This window comes from Taudactylus pleione, unplaced genomic scaffold (genome assembly GCF_031769625.1).
Source record: "Taudactylus pleione unplaced genomic scaffold, aTauple2 ptg000019l, whole genome shotgun sequence".
NCBI classification, from domain to species: Eukaryota; Metazoa; Chordata; class Amphibia; order Anura; family Myobatrachidae; genus Taudactylus; species Taudactylus pleione.
In genome coordinates this window covers 12993763-13012744 of record NW_028284421.1, presented here as the reverse complement: position 1 = coordinate 13012744, position 18982 = coordinate 12993763, and the positions used below count along the sequence as shown (strand labels likewise).

Below are 18982 nucleotides of genomic sequence, written 5' to 3'. Positions count from 1 at the left end.
CCAGAACATCGAAAACAGGCAGGCTTCGGAATTCGGGAACACGAGGATGAAGGCCATATACAACCTGAAATGGCGTTTGGTTAGTTGACGAGTGGTAGGAAGCATTGTGTGCAAACTCAGCCCACGGCAGCAAGGCAGCCCAATTGTCCTGGGAAGATGACATAAAAATTCTTAAGAAAGTCTCTAGATCTTGATTAACTCTCTCGGTGGAGCCGTTGCTTTGCGGATGGTAGGCCGTGGAAAAGTTTAACTTCACTTGAAGAACAGAACACAAAGCCCTCCAGAATTTTGCAGTAAACTGCACACCACGGTCAGAGACAATTTCAGCAGGAAGGCCATGTAGACAAAATATGTGTTGGACAAACAACTGTGCCAGGTCAGGGGCAGAAGGTAACTTCTTCAACGGTATATAGTGGACCATCTTAGAAAATCGGTCTATTACAACCCAGATAGTGTTGAAACCTTGAGAGACTGGCAGGTCTGTGACGAAATCCATGGAGAGATGCGTCCATGGACGTGATGGAGTAGGTAATGGAAGCAATTCCCCAGTTGGAGCTTGTCGTGATGATTTATGCTGGGCACAGGAGGAGCAGGAAGAGATGAACTCCATTATATCTGCCTTCATAGAAGGCCACCAATAGTGTCTTTTCAGGAACTCCAAGGTCTTCCGAATGCCTGAGTGCCCTGCGAAGCGAGAGGAATGTGCCCAAGTGAGAAGCTGCTTCCTTAATTTCGGGGCCACAAATGATTTTCCCGTAGGAGGCTGAAGTTGTAATGCGGCGAAAACTCTTGATTCCAAGACAGGGGTATTGCTTTGATTTTCAGATTGATCATCACAGAGGAGAGATCTTGATAGGGCATCAGCCTTCTGATTAAGTGCTCCAGACCGGAAGGTCAGGGTGAACTGAAACCTGGCAAAGAATATTGCCCAGCGGGCCAAACGAGGACTCACACATTGGGGTTTTTTGAGAAATAGGAGATTTCTATGGTCTGTAAATACAGTAAATGGAAACTTGGCGCTTTCTAACAAATATCTCCATTCCTTCAACGCCAACTTTACAGCTAGTAGTTCTTGCTCACCTATGGCGTAGTTTCTTTCGGCAGGTGAGAATTTTTTAGAAAAGAACCCACACGGATGGACTCGGTTGTCCTCATAACGTTGAGACAAGACTGCTCCCACAGCTTCAGATGATGCGTCTACTTCCAACAAAAAAGGCCTGTCCAGATCTGGTTGTCTAAGAACTGGTGCTGAGATAAAGGCCTGTTTTAGAAGATGAAAGGCAGACTCTGCCTCAGGTGACCATTGGGCAGGATTAGCACCTTTGCGGTCAAGGCTGTAATGGGAGCCAGCAGTGTAGAAAATCCCTTAATGAAGCGTCTATAATAATTGGCGAAGCCCAAAAATCTCTGGATGGCCTTCAGTGTCTGAGGTCGGGTCCAATCCAGAATTGCTTGTACCTTTTTGGGGTCCATTTCTAAACTGGAGCCAGATATTACATAGCCAAGAAAAGGTACACTGGACACTCCAAAGACGCACTTCTCCAGTTTGCAGTAAAGGTGGTTTTCTCTCAAATGGGTCAGAACTTCTTTAACATGTTCTTGATGTTTAGCCACAGAGGGTGAAAAAATCAGTATGTCATCCAGATAGACAACAACCGAAACATATAACAGATCCCGGAAAATCTCATTAACGAAACTTTGAAAGACAGCAGGGGCGTTACACAATCCAAAAGGCATTACTAAATACTTGAAATGTCCATCTCTGGTATTAAAAGCGGTCTTCCATTCATCGCCAGCTCGGATACGAATAAGGTTGTAAGCCCCTCTCAGATCTAATTTAGAAAAAATGACAGAGCCCTTGACCCTATCAAACAACTCAGTAATCAGGGGAAGAGGGTATCGATTCTTTACAGTAATGTCATTAAGTCCTCGATAATCGATACATGGTCTTAGACCACCGTCCTTCTTGCCAATGAAGAAAAACCCAGCTCCGACAGGTGAAGTAGAGGGGCGAATGAACCCCTTTGCCAGGTTGTCCCGGATGTACTCGGTCATGGCTTGAGTCGCTGGCAAGGACAGCAGATAGGTACAACCACGAGGTGGTATCTTATCAGGTATCAATTCAATTGGACAGTCCCATTCCCTATTAGGGGGTAAGATATTTGCTTGTTGTTCAGAGAAAACGTCGGCAAACATCTGATATTCCTTGGGTATGGCAGAAGAAACTAATGGAACTGTCTTTCTCACAGGTCGAATTTTTGGAAGACAGGATTTCTGACAGTCCATACCCCATGACAGAATCTGCATAGAACTCCAATCAATCCTGGGATTATGTTGACGTAACCAGGGTAGACCAAGAACAATTTCTTGAGAGGCCTCTGATATCACCAGGAATTTTAAGGACCAATACTGGTTGAGTCTCTTTGGTGACTATCCCGTTAGTTAGAGGGCGTCCGTCTATAGAGGTCAGAGAGATGGCATGGTTGAGAGATAAACAAGGAATCTGAAATTTATCTATGAAACTAGACGTTATGAAATTTCCGTCTGCTCCCGAGTTGAGTAGAGCAGTAGCAAAGACAGGTTTGGGTTTAAGATCCAAGGCTAGGGTAATCGTGAAATCTTTAATTTTTGGAGACGGGTTCATAACTCCTAACTTGATGTCTCCAGGGTCAGTTAGGATTTGGCATTTCCCGGTTTACGGGGGCAGGAGATCAGCAGGTGACCGGACTCTCCGCAGTACAGACAGAGGTTCTTTTGCATTCTTCTCTGACGTTCTTCTTTGGAGAGGTGTGTATGATTCACCTGCATAGGCTCCTCTTCAGTAGGAGAAGGAATGGGACGGGTAGAAATGGAGGGGGTAAATGACCTTTGCCGGTCAGTTCTGTTTTTTTCAGCCTGACGTTCCCTGAAGCGTAGGTCAACTTTGATACACAACGAAATCATGTCGTTCAGATTAGTAGGAAGCTCTCAAGTGACTAGATCATCCTTAGTCGGTCTGACAACCCATGCCAGAAGGTCTAGGTGAGGGCTTCCTCATTCCATTTGAGCTCTGATGCTAAAATTTGAACTTGCACGGCATATTGACTGACAGGACGGACCCCTTGTCTCAGTGTCATGATGCTTGATGATGCTGATACAGTACGCCCAGGTTCATCGAAAATCCTCCTGAAGGATGACGCAAAGCCTGCATAATTATCCAGCAGGTGATCTGAGCGCTCCCAGAGTGGGGAAGCCCATTCCAAGGCCTGGCCGGATAACTGAGAGACTATATAAGCCACTTTAGTTCTTGCAGTTAGAAAGTTGTCAGGCTGCAGGGTAAAATGTATGTCACACTGATTTAGGAATCCTCGGCAGAGTTTAGGATTGCCGTCAAATTTATTTGGTAAAGGAAGATGTAAGCAGGGAGATGATCTGCCTCCTGTATTCCCAGACGCTGATGCGGATGTAGATGCTGGTACTTCAGAGGTAGAAAAGGAAGTTTGCAAACTATCCTGTCGCTTGGACATCTCTTGCAGAAATTGAGCCATCTGATGCTGCATGTTTTCCAGATTTTCTAAATGACCAGAAATGCACCGGAACAAATCCACTCCTGACTCCTGATCCGTGGCCGGCTCCATGGCGCCAGTGCAAACTGTTATGTCCTGGGTTGTTTGTGGACCCGGGGTGGTAGCAGGAGCGATCACAGAAGCAGATTTGAAAATAAAACTAGGATTTTTAATAAGTGCTTGAGTAGACATATAATGTGGCAGTAAATAAAAGTCCAGGAATATATAAATTTGCACAAGAGTTCTGTGGTGGGAGTAAAAGGGTTAATGTCCAAGTAGAAACAATTAGAGCTGTCCAGGTGTGCAGGTAGTGAAACTGAAAATAATCAAACCAGGTATGCAGGTAGTGAACTGAAAATAATCAACCCAGGTATGCAGGTAGTGAACTGAAGCGCAGATGTCAGCAGACTCAGGCACTCAGGTATGGGCAAGGGTGATGGAGGAAGCGGGGTAGTCCAGTGGGAGCTAGGAGCTGACAGGCAGACTGGCAGACAGCGAATTCACAGGAACAGGAAAGCACAGAGAACTCCCTCTCAGCTAGGCTGAGATACACGTTGCACTGGCAAAGAAGGAAGGCTCTGACCCTTCCTAAATACCCCATGCCGTGCTGTTACTGGCCGGAGGGAACATGTGACTCACCAGGATTGGCCAGCCGCATCACATGGCCAGAAGGCAAGATGGCGGCGCCCATGCCAAACGGAATGGAGACGCCGCCAGGCCTTACCAGCGCAGAGTGACAACAGGCCCGCACAACAACACGCGCAGCCAAAGCCCCCCGCCAGACACCAGCTCCGCCACCAGACAGCCCGCGCCACAATGACCTCACAGGTAACACTCGCCTAGCGCCATGCTGAAATACCCTGGCCGTGACATAGGGTTCCCGGGGGGGACTTAGTGATAGGCCCCCCCCGGGGAGGTTAGGTTTAGGCTAGTGGAAGGGGGGGTTAGTGTTAAGCACCCCTCGGGGGGAGGTTAGGGTTAGGCACCCCCCGGGGGACTTAGGTCTAGGCAGCAGGGAAGGGAGGATTAGGGTTAGGTACTGGGGGGGAGGTTAGGGTTAGGCACCCCTAAGGGAGGGTTAGGGGGTAGCTAATACTTACCTGAGGACGATCGGGATTTCCACTGCTGCCGGGATGCTGGTGTCGGGATTCCAACCCGCTTCCAATCATACCGATTTCTTTTTTTGCTGGGTGTGAAATTTAGTGGTAGATGGAAGCGGGTGGGTCCTTTCACATGGCACGGGCACGGCACGGTAGCCGTGTTTCAGCCGGGAATATCCACTGAGAAGGACAGCTGCCGTGCCGTGGCTGTGCTGTCCCTGCAAGCCAGTGGAGTATAGGAAACAATGGGCCTGATTCAGACCCACTCGCGAGCGGCTGTCCGCTCGCAAGTGGGTCGATGGTCTGCACTGCGCTTGCCCACGACGGAGGGAGCTTCGTCGTGCACATGCGCGAGACGCGACGAGCGAAGGACTTTCCTTCGCTCGTAGTGTCTGATCAAAGGGGGCGTGCTGTCGATGTTGATTGACAGCACGCCCCCTTTGATGGGCGTGCCTGCCAGACGGAGGCGTTCCCAAGGGAACGCCTACCGTCAGAAGCCGGCCCCACTGACATCACTAGTGATGTCAGTGTGTGTGATTTTGGCTCTGATAGAGCCAAAATCACTCCTGGCCTTGCGGTTGAGAAACTCAACCGCAGGCTTCTGCTCGCAGTGGCGATGGTCGCGATGGTCAAGACCATCGCGACCATCATCCTGCACGCTCGTATATGCTGTGGGTGGTGACCCACAGCTATACGAGCGTCCAGGAGGACGCTCCATATTTATGGAGGTGGGCCCTGATTCAGAGCGAGCGCTCTGGTCAGAGCGTCCGGCTCTGAATCAGGGCCAATGTTTCCTTTCACACACACCGGCCGGCTTGTACAGCAGCTGCTGCTGCGCATGCCCAGTAGATAAATAATAAAAAAAAACATTAAAACTGTCTCAAAGCCGCTGCGTGTCAAAGGCACTGGGTGACAGAAAAAAACGTCCAGCTTCTGCCTGTTTTTTTGCCGGCCGGCCAAAACCGGCAGGTGTGAAATAGGCCATAAGGTACTGAAGTGCAGGACTGGGACTATCACTAGGCCCACCTTGGTGGCTGCCTTGGGTGCCAATGGCTAGAGGGCATCTAAAACAGTGAATGGGCGAAACATGCCCAGCATAGAGGAGCACCAGCCAGGAGCTTTATGTATAAGATGCTGCTGATGCTTCATCTTCATGTCAGTGGCCAGCACTCTGCGTGGGATGCAGCAGGGTCAACAAAAAACAGTAGGGAAGATGTATGAATGGCCGACATGGGAAAGAAGTGGTATTAGCACACGTTATGTATTACTGTGGGATTCATAGTGCCCCTGTCATTGTCCGCCGATGTCCTGTGCAACAGCTGCAACTATCGATATCGACAGCTGCAGCTTTCGTTGCTCCATCACCACAACAGGGACAGCACTGTCCCTGCTGTGGCGGCGGCTACCAGAAAGGTAGACACAGTGCATCAGTACAGGTTCTGAATGTTGACAGCAAGAATGTCGACTTTGACATAAGGTCGACCAGAAAAATTTTGAAATTGTTAAAATGTTAACATGTTCCTAATGTTGACATTTATCGAGTCGACAACAGAATGTAGACAGTACACTTTTGTGTTATTGTTAGGGTTAGTATTAGGCTTAGGTATAGGTGTTAGGGTTTTTTAGGTTTAGGGTTAGGCTAAACATTATGGTGTTGACATGTTAAATGTCGACATTGTGAACATGTCGACATTTTAACCATGTTGACATTTGTGAATATTGACATATTGCTTGTCGATGTAATGTCCAAGTCGACATTCTGAGTGTCAACATTCAGGTACTGTTAACATTCTGGTGCTGACATTCTGAATGTCGACTTTTCATATCACACCCTGTACCACCTAGGGTGCCTCTCTAGGGCCTTTGCTGCCCTGCTGAAATGTTTACATAGACCTTTACCGTATATTTATAAATATTAGTACTAGCTCTGCTTTATAACTCAGCTCATGCTTTAGCTTTATTGGTCCTTTGCACTTTGTACAGTTGAACCTATAACAGAAATCCAATTCTGTGCTTTACTTAGGATTAGCAGGAACGTCAGTGCTCTGGAACTTGTTTTCGATTAATAAAATAAAAGGTGGTTGTGTTAATTCAACTTTGTCCTGATGACTTTCCTTTACTTGGTGACATATTGATTTCCATTTTGTGGTTATAAAATATAAATTCTTATCCAGTGTACTGAGACATTGGTCGGATGTTCCTGTTGCTTGAAAACTGAAAAAGTGATAACAATTCTTGTGATGTCAAATCTGTATAGAAACAAAATATCAGGTTACATGGTTTTGGTGTTAACACGCGTTTTAGCAGCATAACATCTGGTGGTTGTGTGGGTTTCCTTGTCACATTCTCAGGACTGTATGCTAATAGATGACTCTTTCTCTGTTTCTCCCTCCGCGCTCACACTCCTCTATGTTCTGTCACACGCTGCTGTCTACTCAGAGGATGCAGAAGGCTGCTAAAATCAAGAAAAAAGCGGTGTGTGGAATGTTTCATATTTATAATGAAATCCATTTCATGGTCTTTTCTCATGACATCGACACAGTTTTTATTGTACATTTTCAAACTGTATTACTCAAGTAAGCAAACACATTCTGTTCACCTATATATAAAAAAATTATACTACCTCCTTCAGAACGGAAAATGCTACTAATTAATTCATCAATTTGATATAGTGGAAGGGAGGGTTGCAAGTGTTACCGGAGCTGGATACGGTTAAATAAGGAAATTTACTAAGATTCATTTTGGTCCCGATTTGTCCCGTTTTTCAATTCGGATAGGATCAATCAAAAAAGTCTGTTTTTTTCACTTTAAAAATCGGGAATTTATAATGCTCCCGTTTTGACAGGATCTTTTTGATTGATGGTGTTTTTGTCCTGTCCGTTTTGAAGCCCTGATTTCCCTGCCCGATTTTCTCTCTCGAACAAGCAGGCTGCACATATCAATGAAATATGTGCAGGCTGCTTGTTTTTAATTTTAAGGGTTCATTTTAAAAAAAAATTGACGTGGGGTCCCCCCCCCAAAAGGCTAACCAGCCCCGGACTGGTCAGCCAGTCCTGGTTCCTAAAATTACGGGGAACAAAACGAGTTGGGTTCCACTGTATTTTAAGAACCAGCACCTGGCGTCAGGGTCAGTGCTGGTGTTAAATATGGGGGAAAAAATTGCGTAGGGGTCCCCCTATATCTAAAACCAGCACCGGACCCAAACCGACAGGTGTGTAATGCCACAGCCAGGAGACCCTATTACCGGGCCTCCAGCGCCAAAGCATTCTCACCCCAAGCTGGTCAGGCCAAGCCGGGGATCTTAGGTGAGGTGGGGACCCCCTAAAAAAGGGCCGCCCCTCTCCCGAAACCTCGGGCTTGGTCTGAAGCCCGGGGCTCTTCCCCGCACCCCTGGAGCGGTGGGTATGAGGGTAATAAAGTGTTAAATAGTATTAAACTATTGTATTTTACATTGGAACTACAGGTGTCAGCATGCCTGTCCTTTGGCTCTTGTGGAACTACAAGTGCCAGCAGACGGACGGCACTTGTACCCCTACTGTGGAACCCTACTCGTTTTGTTCCCTGTAATTTTAGGAACCAGGACTGGCTGACCAGTCCGAGGCTGGTTTGCCTTTTCGGGGGGACACCACGTCAATTTTTTTTCCAAAAAATGAACCCAAAAACACACGAATCATTAGTAAACATACACAAATCACACTGATTTGTGAATGTTTGATGGCAACTCGCAGCTCAGGAAGTGGTCCTACTTGGTCTGTTGTGTCACATAAATTGCAATATCTCTTACAGAACATGTGAGGACTGTTTTTTGAATGCCTGGATAAGCCTTGTAGCGCACAGGCCTTTTTTTCTAAAAAGGTACCAGATCTTAGAGACCAGGTGTTGGTACTCAGCTATAGTCACAAGTTGATGCAAGTTTTTTAGCGGCCATATTCAGATGCTTATTTTATTCATTTCTGAAATAATTTCACTGATTATTTTTTCTGTTTCCAGAGCTACAGTTGTTATACAAATTCATAATTATACCAAACATAAGTGTTGGCACTGTGTGCTCCTGAGTACTGTACCATCAGAAATAAAACACTGCTGGAGGATATACCAAAGCTTATTTATTATACTTTTGACAGGATTTCTTTCCTTGCAGAAAGTGGTCATACATGGATTTATTTCACTATAGTAAGTTTCTTTCTGCCCATGGTATCAGTAGTTGACACATGTCTCAGTCTATAGTAATTCTGTAGAGTAACCCTGAGCCTTAAACTTGTCAGTCATTTCCTGAAATCATTGGGAACATAAATCAATGTCTGTCATCTTGCATTTAACCAGCACCATCTGTGATAAAGATAATGAATAAATCAATGTTTATGGTGACAGCTGTCAGAAGCCACATATCTGTTTTTTGTTTGTCAATTTACAGTACAGGTCACAAGGCACATGGTTATTTTGTACCTGTAATAGAACATCCAAGAAAGGAATACTGTTACAGTATGACTATATTGTGTTGGAAGGCTCAGAAGTATCTGGGAATTAAAATGAAAAATTACCTATTTTACACCACCCCAATCAAGAAGACAACATTAATAAACACACTTTGGAATACAACATTTAAGTGAACCACGTCTCCTCAAATTAATTTATAAATATGACTAAATTAGCCATTGGCTGGTACTGTATTGTTCTCTGTTATATGACGAATTGCAGTGGTTCCCAAACTTTCTCTGTGTGTGGCACCCTTATTTTCTCAGAATTTTTTTGCGGCACCCCTAAGCCAGGGGGTAGATTCAATTAGTGTTGAGGTTACATTGGAACTCACGCTAATGTAACACTGGCAAAAGTGAGGTTCTCTTACAATAATAACCTCTTAAGTGTGCTTAAGACATACAGATACATATGTACAGGCAGGATCACACATAGACTGACATACATACACACAGGCATGGTCATACATACATACATACACACAAGCAAGGTCACACAGACATACATACAGGCAGGGTCACACATAAATACACACAGGCATGGTCACATTTATTATTTATTTAACAGTTTCTTATATAGCGCAGCATATTCCGTTGCGCTTTACAATTGGAACATTATTAGAACAAAACAGGGTAATAACAGGCAGATATATAGGTAGGAAGGCCCTGCTCGCAAGCTTACAATCTATAGACACATGACATACATGCAGACAAGCAGAGTCACACATAGACACATACCAGGGTTGCCTACCCTCCCGAATCGGGCGGGAGCCTCCCGATAAACGGGTACAGCTCCCGCCCCCCGGAAAGGCAGGCAAGCCTCCCGCCTGCCGCCGATCCCCCGTCTCCCCCCCGCCAGTACCTGATAAACCCCCGCAGCGGGGGGGGCGCTGACGCAGTTCGCGTCATTTTGGCCCCGCCCCCTGCTTCACAATGCCTGTTTTTTTGGCATTGTGTAGCCCCGCCCCCTGTCACACCCGCAAACTGCCTTCAGCCCGGCCACGCCCCCTTTTGCCGGCCATGCCCTCTGTTCCCCCAATCTGGCTGCTCCCTCCTGGAAGGAGCAGCCAGATATTCGGCAAGTATGACACATACACACATACAGCAGGGTCACACATACATACACAGATTGCGGTACCTCTATCACCTTGCTTGATGTGGATTCGTAGCCAGCAGCTCCTTCCTCCATGCTGCTGTAGTCCCGTCCTCTCTGCTGGGGCCAGAGTAGCATGTGCTGAGCTCCACCAATCAGGGCTTAGCACATGCTCCTCTGACCCTGAGTGTCATGAGCACATATGGCAGCAGCAGGAAGGAAGATCTGCAGGGAGCTGCCTGCTGCTCTATATCCCGACCCCCATCTGGCCCTTACCTAATGCGGTTGTCTCAAAAACGAGAGAAACGCATTGCTACAGAGACTGGCTGCCTGAAAAAAAAATATTATGAAAAAAAACACCTGGCGGTAGGCGGACCCGTGTGGCACCCCTGTAAGTGCGCTGCGGTACACACAGTTTGGGAAACACTGACGTATTGTAATAAATATACTACAGCGACATATTGATAGTGCTGGTTCTATCTTCTGCTCTCAGTAGGTCTAAGCCAGCACCCAGCATGTGGGATGTCATTTGCGCCCTATAGGTGCACTGTATATGAGATTACATTTATTGCTGAATTTCTATCAATTTCATAAGACCATTAGACAGTACCATTGCAATATATATAATAAGAACTTATTTTTGGGGACACAACTGGCAGTAAAAGCCTCCTTAATTGCCTTGATTGAATTAACAAAGGTTTATCGCCAGATAAATTATGATAAGGATGGAGGGCTTGATGAAATCAGGCAATGTATCAAGCAACAAAAATCAAAGCAAAGCTTTTCTAAGCTAGCTAACGCCACCCTGACATGGCAACAACTATAACCTGCAATGGTACCGACAAAGCCAGAGTAGCTTTGCTAGATCCCTGATAGGTTAAACACTTTAGTGCATGTGCAGATGTCTGGCGAAAGGTCATTAAGCTTTCTCTGGAATTATTGGGTTGGAGGAGTTCTGCAAGCAAAGCAGAGTTTCAGATCCCTCTCCCAAAACAATGTGCGGAATGTAACCCATAGGCTACAGTGACTAACTGGGGCCAAGCTCCGGAATGCTACTCATTCTGGAGCTTGGTGAAGTCATACTTGCCTTCTCTCTGGATTTGTCTGGGAGCCTGCCGAAAACCGGGTGCCGTTCCTGGCTCCCCGGAAAGGCAGGCAAGCCTGCCGCCTCCATGCGGTAACAAGAGAAACTCCCGCAGCCACACTCCCCACTCCACCCACAAATGCAGTGTAAACTGTCTGGCCCCGACCCCCTTATGCCAACCACGCCCCCCTGCTATGCTGATCTGACTGCTCCCTCCTGGAAGGGGCAGCCAGAATGTCGGCAAGCCTGGGTAAAGTTGCCATCTTATGTGGTCCTCCATAGTTACATTCAGGTGATCCTCAATATTTGCGGGTACTCCCAGGGGTGCCAAGAGGGGAGGGGAGTGGGTACTATTTAACCGGGCCCGGGCTTCCTGAAGGGCCCAGCTGGGGCCCAGGTCTGGCGCCGCCCCCCGTCCCTTCTCTCTTCCACAAAGCAGCCCAGCACACAGCATGTGCTGAGCTGCAGGGGGAGACTGCTCATGGCTGCTGAGCAGCAGCCACAGCAGTCTCCTATGCCTGTGGGGGAGAGCGATCACACTGATCACGCCCCCCCTGGCCTTGCGCTGGGCTGAGGGGCTCACAGCGCCCCCCTCCCTGGCGCACAAAAAGTGTTTATTTTTAATTTTTTGTTCAAGGGGCGTGGCCACACCTTCCGTGATTAGGCCACGCCACTCTCTGTATCTGGGCCCGGCAGAGCTCTCTACAGCCCTGGGTACTCCCTAGAAACGGGAGTTTTCCTGGGATATCCTGCATATATTATTTGATAAATAGGCCTCTTTGCCTCTCCAAAAACTGTGAGTGATGAATGCCCTTTCTCTTTGGATAACACATGGAGGATCACAGTGATACTGGTGAATTGTGAAATAATCTAGAACTGTCGATCCTGTGTAACATAGCGTACTTTAAAGCTTTGAGTCAAAGTCATATTTTTCTTTTTGTTACAGTTAGCTACACATTACTGACAGCTTTATCCCCATGATATATATTGTGTAATATATAAGCACCATCAATATTGAATATGATTCATCTTCATGGAATTGAATGCTGCTGGTATACATTGTGTAAATTATTAGAATTGTATAGCAGCACTGAATCATTTCACTGTCCTGAAAAATAAGTAATTATTTTTGTATAATTTACTGTGAATAAAAGAAGTAGACGGGGCAACTTTAGGGCAGTCATGAAGCATTAATTAGTTACGGCTGCTTTTGGTAAAAAAAAGCTTTATACTGTATATTCTATTTTATTTTTAATATATTTTTTTAGTTTTATACAATATTGAACAAACAAATTATAAAATGGTAAACAAGTATTTTAGCAAAAGAGAATGATTCATACATAAGTGCTTTGACATATAAATTAAGGTTTATCATTTAAGATTCTTGTTAAAAATTATTGTCGACTCTGGACAATAGCTATGGCTAACGCATTGAGTTCTTTCTTGGTCACCCCCAGGGCCTTGTCTGTTGCAACCTACATATGATCATATGGAGAAAAGAGACACTGGACACAAATGAGTGTGATCACAAGCATCTCCTCTCTGCTTTATTTAACAGACAGACTCATATTTATAGGCTCCAAGTAACACATCTGTTGTTCATTATCTGCAGTGAAACTGATAGCTGGCAGTCTCAAGACTTTCTAACATTTGAATAACATTCCCATATATGTACATATGCTTTTCTGTGATATATGAATTAACTCCCTCCTGTCCTGTACATTTACTTTTTATGTATACGTGGAATACTTGAAAACAAGATGGAGTCTTATTCTAAAATGGCTTCTATACTTTTACATTTTATATGGTCGATAAGCCAGAACTTATTCACGACCGGAAAGAGAGAATATTTTTTTTTTTCCAATTGCAGGTGGTAAAAAGGTTAATAGAGTGTAGGATATGATTTTGAGACTATTTGCGATAGGGCAGGGTAATAGGGAGCATGAAGGACATGACTGGGTGGAAAGATTTGTAATACCTTTTATCAGATTGGGAAATTCCAAAATTTGGTGATTTAAGGGCAAGTCCAATAAATGTGGGAGAGGGTGCCCTCCCCGCAAAACCTCCAACAAATGTCTAGATTGTTTGGGTTGATGGTGTGTAATCTTTATGGGATGAAGAACCATCTATAAAAAAAATAACTAAAGACTTTTTTTTTTATTTTTTGTGTAATGATTAGCATTACTGCCTCATGGACAATAATTTTTAACAAGAATCTTAAATGATAAACCTTAATATATTATTTTTGGGCAAAATGTAGTGGTCTGATTTCAACAGATTGACCACCCTGGAATCCTGGCAAAGCGAATGAAGGGCTTCATCCACAAGTCCCACATGCCGAGCGGAATTGCTCCGTCTTAGCTCCTCCTTCACTTTCTCCAGCTGCTTCTGCAAAAGCCTGATGAGGGGAGTGACCTGACTCAAGCTGGCAGTGTCTGAACTGACTTCACGTGTGGCAAGTTCGAAGGGCTGGAGAACCTTGCACAACACGGAAATCATTCTCCACTGCGCTTGAGTCAGGTGCATATGACATAGGTAAAGGAGGGGGTCCTTTACCTATATCATAGGTGGATGTATAGGCTTGAATGACCTTTTGCTGCTCCTCCATCCTCTGAAGCATATAGAGGGTTGAGTTCCACCGCGTCACAACCTCTTGCTTCAGGTGATGGCGGGGCAGGTCCAAGACTGTTTGCTCGCGCTCCAGTCTTCAGCACGTAGTTGCTGAATGGCGAAAGTGGTCAGAAATTTTTTGGGCCACCCAAAGCGTCTCCTGCATGTCCTTGTTGTGTTTCAGAAAATTCTGCACCACCAAATTTATTGTGTGAGCAAAACATGGGAAGTGCTGGAACTTGCCCAGATGTAATGCCCGCACAATATTGGTGGCGTTGTCAGATATCACAAATCCCCAGGAGAGTCTAAGTGGGGTAAGCCACTGGGCGATGATTTCCCTCAGTTTCTCTAAGAGGTTGTCGGTGGTGTGCCTCTTACTGAAACCGGTGATACACAGCGTAGCCTGCTTTGGAATGAGCTAGCGTTTCTGAAATGCTGATACTGGTGACGCTGCTGTTGCTGCATAAGGCAATACATCTACCCAGTGGGCTGTCACAGTCATATAGTCCTTAGTCTGCCCTGTTCCACTTGTCCACATGTCCGTGGTTAAGTGGACATTGGGTACAACCACGTTTTTTAAGACACTGAGGACACTTTTTCTGACGTCTCTGTACATTCTCGGTATCGCCTGCCTAGTGAAGTGGAATCTAGACGGGATTTGGTATCGGGGACACACTACCTCCATCAATTGTCTAAATCCCACTGCACTAATGGCGGATACCGGACACAGGTCTAACACCAACATAGCAGTCAAGGCCTCAGTTATCCGCTTTGCTTCAGGATGACTGCTGTCGTACTTCATCCTCCTTGCTAAGGACTGTTGGAGGGTCAATTGCTTAGTAAAAGAAGTAGTGGTGTTCCTACTTCCTCTCTGGGATGATGAACGACTCCCAGCAGCAACAGCAGCAGCGGCAGTAGTAGGAGTAGCAATGCAGGATCCTCCGGAGGAATCCCGGATAGGAGAGGAGTCAGTCATGCCAGTGACATGGCCTGCAGGACTACTTCCGATCCTGACTGACTGTAATCGTTCAAAAAATCATGTGTGTGTATGCACCTTGAGACTTTGTTTACACGTTTATACAAATAAATATATTATCGCAGTAGGAAAATCAGGTATTTCTTAGTTGTGCATCAATAGTTTAGTTACATAAAACAAGATAAATATTTTATAGTATTGTGGTTGGCGTCAGTTTTTCATTGAGAATTTGATAAAATTACTTAATGCATTTTTTGTTAGAATTGCATTATTTGTAGAATAACTGTTCACAGTTTGTGTGACTCACTCATATACTATTATCCACATAGGCAGCAAAGCCGTTTTTGTTCTGTTTCTTTTCTTTTCTCTTTTACTGTAGCATCTAGGTCACTTTAATTCAAAAGTACAAATATGTAATATATTTTCAAATAAACTTTGTACTCTTTCATCTTATCTTCACAATAGAACATGAAATAAAAAGCAGAACAGAATAGCGAAATCATCTAATACCACCCATATTATAATGATTTCTGGTTGGACTGTGGTACTTCCATTTTAAGAACAAACAGAATTATTATGTTTAATAGAATCTTCATTCTCGTATTGTACTGCTTAGTAACAGACCATTGATCTATCACCAGTGGAAGTGGAAGTGCAAGGTTATAGAGGAGAATCATTTTTGTCGAATAAAAGCATTTCATTGAGCTGTATGGGAGAGGGGGTTACAGATGGCAGTCTAATTAGCTTGTTGTGCCTTCTGGCTTGAGGTAACATGGATGGGGCTTTGGCAAGGGAACCCTCATTTACTTCATGAGGGACAGACAAAAATAAAAGTTGAACAAGAGCATTTGGATAAAGGACTTCTAGAACCCTCCTATCAACTGGAGATATTAAATCCAATGTAACGTTTTTATACTCTAAGGGGTAAATTTACTAATGGTCGATTTTGCATTTTGTGTGATTTGAGGTGCGATTTTCATACGATTTGTATTCGATTTTGCTTTCGGGTATTTACTAAAGGCCAAATCGAATGTAAAATTGAATTTCAAATCGAATTTTAGTCAAATCGGCCTCAAATTGAACATCGGTAAAACATTGGTGCTTTTACAGGGAAGCAATCGGTAAACCGGCTGTCTTAAACCCGACAGCCGGATTCTAGATTGCTTTATCCCGGCGTGGGTTAAATGACAGGCGTCTATATCTAGACGCCTGTCATTTTCCCGACACTGGGAGACAGGCGCCCGGCATCCCGATTGAAGGGATGCCCGGGTGCCGCGAGCGAACAGCCGCGCGGGGGGGAGGGTTAGGTTTTGGTCACCCGGGGGGACTTAGGGTTAGGCACCCCCCCCGGGAGGGTTAGGCTAGGGGGAGGGAGGGCTAGGGTTAGGCACCCCCGGGGGGGACTTAGGGTTAGGCAGCCCCCCCGGGGGACTTAGGTTTAGGCAGCAGGGAAGGGGGGGGTTAGGGTTAGGCACTTAGAAGGGGGATTAGGTTTAGGCACTTGGGGGGGGGAGCTTAGGGTTATTCACCCCGAAGGAGGGTTAGGGGGTTAGGTTAGGTTAGTTTTTACTTACCTTTAGGACAATCGGGATTTCCAGCGCTGTCGAGCTTCCGCTGCCGGGAACTCTGCTTCTGTCGGCCTGTTGCTACCGGGATGCGAACTGCCGGCCACAGGGCCGACGGTATTTCATACCGATCCCCTTTTACATAGCCCAACACACAAAACCCTTATTTACTATCATTCGCTTGAAATCGTCCTCAAAATCGGACTTCAAATCGAGCTTCAAATCACCAAATGAATAGACCCGCTTCCTGCTTTCGATTTGAGAATGAGCAGGTCGGATTGACACAACTACATGCAGAAATTAGTGAGATGCCTGCATGTATCTGACTGTAAAAAGTAAATAAAGAGCTAAATGTTTTAAAAAAATTACGTCAGGTCCCCCCCCCCCCCAAAACAGAACCAGCCCCGGACTTTGCAAACCCAGGTCTGGTTGACTAAGTACAGGGAAAAAAATTACGTAGGGTCTCCCTCTACTTAGTTCAACCAGCACTGGGCTATGGGAACCAGGGCTGGTTCTGGAATTACAGGGAAAAATTTGCGTAGGGTCTCCCTGACGGGGTCCTCACGTCTTTATTTTTTTTAGTTTTAACTGTTTGGTTGCTTGTTACAGTCAGATACATTCAGGCATCTCACTGATGTCTGCATGTCTCTGTGTGAGAACGAACTGCTCATGCTGAAAGTGAAAGCATGAAGCAGTTCTTTGCTGTCTGGGATTTGCAGTTCGTTTTGAAGTGTGATTTGCCGTTCGATTTGTACATGAACATGCCAAATCAAACAGCAAATCACTGTTCAAAACTCGACTCAAATTGAATTTGTTTTGCAAATCGAACTCAAAATCGAATAATAGTAAATCTGGAAAAATCACTGGTTTCTCAACATTCGATTTGAGTCGGTTTGAGAAAAGCTAAATCACTCTTCAAATCGATCAGCAAATCGACCTTTGATAAATTTACCCCCAAGGGGGTAGATGTACTAAACCTTGGAGAGAGAGAAAGTGGAGAGAGATAAAATACTAAACAATCAGCTCCTAACTTTCACTTTACAGGCTGTGTTTGAAAATGACAGTTAGGAACTGATTGTTTGGTACTTTATCTATCTTCACTTTATCTTTCAGTAAATCTCCCCCTGAGTCCAGTTGAAGATTTTTCTAACTTGAAGGATGCCATTTCTCATACGTTTTCCAGTCCCACCACTATAGTAAAGGGCTACAAAAGTGTGGGGAGGTGGATCCCATTGATCCCAGCTCACTCAGGAGCATTATTCTTGCACATCAATCCAGATTGTGCTTAGTCTGTATAGTAGCAATGAAATAAGTGGCATAAGCTTTACTTGGCACCTGTCACACACATCAGTGCTTTGGGTGATATTATTAGTGCTTAGAGTGAAAAATGCTATTTGTAGCACTGATTTTTTAATCTATCCTGGATGGACATATTTGGAATTGGTTATGTGCAATGTAGGGTAGGTTGAGTAGATACTGATTCAGTGTAGAATATGATATGGTTTTACAATTTATCTGGAGAACATTTGCCATGTTGTCTGTGCTAGATCACACATAAGTGGCATATCATGTGTTACTATAAAGTCACAGACAGGTGATAATAAGCATATTAATTTGGTATAAGTAGAATCCCTGCTGAAAATAAGAACAGGGCTGGATACGCAATCCCAGCGGGCAGTAGTGGCTCCAGGCACGGGCAAGCCGGTCCGTCGTCCGGAGCGACACTGTATCCGGAGGGCGCAGGAAACGCCCACCACCCTCCCGGAGGTAGAGGAAATATTTAAGCTCAGGGGGAGGGAGCGGAGAAGGGAAGGGGTGGCAACTTCATACGGCGCTGGGCGCAGCACAGCCTAGCGCCGGCCCTGCCGGCGGTCAGAATCCCAACAGGGTAATCCCGACGGTGGAATCCTGACGCATACAGGTAAGTATACAGGTAAGCCTAACTCTAACCCTCCCCTCCCGCAGCCTAACCCTAACCATCCCCCCGCAACCTAACCGTAACTGTCCCCTCCCACAGCCTAACCCTGCCCCTAGTACCTATCCCTAAACCTAACCTAATACTCAATATTGGGATTCTGGAGCCAGGATTCTGACTGCTGTTGGGATTCAGACGCCAGGATTCTGTCAGCCGGCATTGTCTGCACTGGGATGGTGACTACATTCCGTCCTGCAATTCCGTTTCTGCAATCCTCAACACAGATACAGTCTTTCTGGTCTTCTCTGTGTACTGGATTAGTTACACTGTTCAATAAAACACTTGGGAAAATATCTGACCTCATATGGGTCTCAGATTTCCATCTATCAGCTTTTATTACATAATTGTAGCCTTTGCGGCAGTTCTTTTTACATATATATATATATATATATATATATATATATATATATATATATATATATATATGTGTTTGCACTATAATGGCCAGAATTCTGCTTGTGTAAGGGCTCTTTAAACAACCTACAGTACTTTAGACTGTCATTAATGAGATGAGCCAGCGGCCCTACTTTATTACTTTATGTTCCGGCGGTACAGTCAC

At 45.2% G+C, this 18982-nt stretch overlaps 1 protein-coding gene across 2 annotated transcripts in view; it reads left to right on the top strand.

Annotated features, from left to right (window-relative positions):
- Window positions 1-18982, top strand: part of APBA2 (amyloid beta precursor protein binding family A member 2) — a 416211-nt gene that overhangs the window by 299881 nt on the left and 97348 nt on the right. The window contains exon 7 of one of the 2 annotated variants that reach the window (XM_088443426.1): window positions 7085-7120. The exons of the other annotated variant lie outside the window; for it this stretch is intronic. Within the exon in view, the coding sequence (XP_088299552.1) occupies window positions 7085-7120 (36 nt within the window). The remainder of the gene's footprint in view (window positions 1-7084; window positions 7121-18982) is intronic. 2 annotated transcript variants of the gene reach the window in all.